Consider the following 2,042-nt stretch of genomic DNA (forward strand, 5'->3'; position numbering starts at 1 on the left):
ATCGCGAAGCCTGTTACGCGAGACGTGGTCTGGCGTACATCTACCTAGCTTTTAAGGAACTGGAAAAAGTTTAATCATAAAATACATCACTAACATGTTCAGAAAAGAATTTGGAAAGAAGTCAGTTCTGCTTGGCACACCAACAGGAGTCTCAGCTGTTCTTATAAATGGAAAAACACTTCATTCAATTTTTAAGATTCCAAGAAAGACCAACAAATTTACTTCCCTTAAAGGAGAGCAAGCGAGAGACATGTGCAATACAATGAAGGATGTGAAAATTTTAATTTTAGATGAGTATTCAATGATTGGGTGCAATACACTATCAATGATTAACAGAAGATGTAAGGAGGCTTTGGGAAATGATAAAGACTTTGGCGGTCTAATGGTAATTCTGCTTGGAGACATCAAACAACTGCCAAGTGTCAAAGACAACCCATTCTTCTCTAAAACACAAAAATCGTTACTTGGAAAGGAAGGCAAAGCACTAATCAATAATTTTGAAAAGGTTTTTGTGCTGAAAACAAGCCATCGTCAGGCAAATGATCAATCCTTTCTTAATTTACTGGATAAAATGAGTGACATGCAAATGTCTTCAGAAGATTATCGTCTTTTAACATCAAGATTCACTTATAATGTATCAGTAAAAGAGAAAGATTCATTTGAGGATGCATTAAGATTATTTGCAACCAAAGATGAAGTAAAGCAATATAATATTGAGAAATTAGCTCAACTAAAGGATGACTCAACTGGAACCCCAAATCCTGTGCTTAAAATACCAGCTAAACATAACTGTTCTCAGGCTTCCAAAGAATCAACTGATAGTGCTGAAGGTTTAGAAAAGGACATATTTTTGGCAAAAGGCTGCAAAATTATGCTAAAGTCAAATGTATGGCTCACTCACAAGCTGTGCAACGGAACTACAGGAACAGTCCATGATATTCTTTTTCATCCACAAAAAGGAACCCCATCAGTAATTTTATGTAATTTTCCCTCGTATGATGGACCATCCATAATACCTGGAACAAAATTGGTACCAATAAAAGCAGTTTTAAAATCATGGACCAATAGTAATGGTATAAACTGCACAAGGTTTCAATTCCCAATTACTTTATGCTACGCATGTAGTATCCATAAATCACAAGGAATGACGTTAGAAAAGGTAATATTAACAACAAGAATTATTCTTTTAATTGAAAAATAAACCTCAACCTTAAAATTATTTCCTTTACAGGCAGTAATTAATATTGGAAAAAGTGACTTTTCATTGGGTTTAAGTTATGTAGCATTCTCAAGAGTAAGATGTTTAACAAACCTTATCATAGAACCTTTTCTTCAAAAAAGATTGATACCATCTCCAAGGACTCTTGCTACATTAGAAATGAGACAAGACTTTTTAACATTGTAGAATTGGGGGTTTTAGGAGAGCCAAGATCATGTGAACAACAGATCGCATGAGTGGTAAATGGCGACGAGTCGAAGGCTAGCGCCTCTATTTATTCAGTGTTTGGCATAACAACAAGAAGAACAAGGCGATCGTAAAACAATTAAAGGTTCAGGGGTCTGAGTGTAGGTGTCGCCTCCATAGTGATCACTAGTGGCCGTGACTGAGGGTATTCTGCTGTAACCTGGTTAGGTTAATGTTACCATAATACTACACAACTCCCTTCTTTTTAGAACCCTTCCCTAAAAATGCTCAGAAAATTTTAACAATCACAAGAGCTTCGCCTTGAACTTCATACAATACACTTGGACGTTAACGTAAAAATTGATTGAACTGACTCTACTTTTAAACATTGTTGATAAATAAACGAACAAATTCTCAATAATTTCAACTTAATTAAACCTGTGAATTTCCACTTTGCCAAACCTACGGCTTATTCAAACCTACTAGTCTGGCTCGGTGTGCAAACAAAAAGAAATTGACTTCCCTCCTAGCATGTAGCAATGCATTAGTATGATTCCTTGCCGGACCACTATCAACTTGCTATCAATAGTAGTTTAAAAATCCATTCAGGAGATCAACCACGGAGTTCCATGCCTTT

The 2,042-nt window shown here is 35.9% G+C and overlaps 1 protein-coding gene across 1 annotated transcript; it reads left to right on the forward strand.

The window, feature by feature from the left end:
- Positions 1 to 94: 94 nt before the first annotated feature.
- On the forward strand, positions 95 to 1,405 carry LOC127750779 (uncharacterized). The gene is made up of 2 exons (XM_052273266.1): positions 95 to 1,159; positions 1,232 to 1,405. The coding sequence occupies exons 1-2, from the start codon at positions 95 to 97 to the stop codon at positions 1,403 to 1,405; spliced, it is 1,239 nt and encodes a 412-aa protein (XP_052129226.1).
- Positions 1,406 to 2,042: the final 637 nt, after the last annotated feature.

This window comes from Frankliniella occidentalis, unplaced genomic scaffold (assembly GCF_000697945.3).
Source record: "Frankliniella occidentalis isolate FOCC.00 unplaced genomic scaffold, Focc_3.1 Scaffold259, whole genome shotgun sequence".
NCBI lineage: Eukaryota > Metazoa > Arthropoda > Insecta > Thysanoptera > Thripidae > Frankliniella > Frankliniella occidentalis.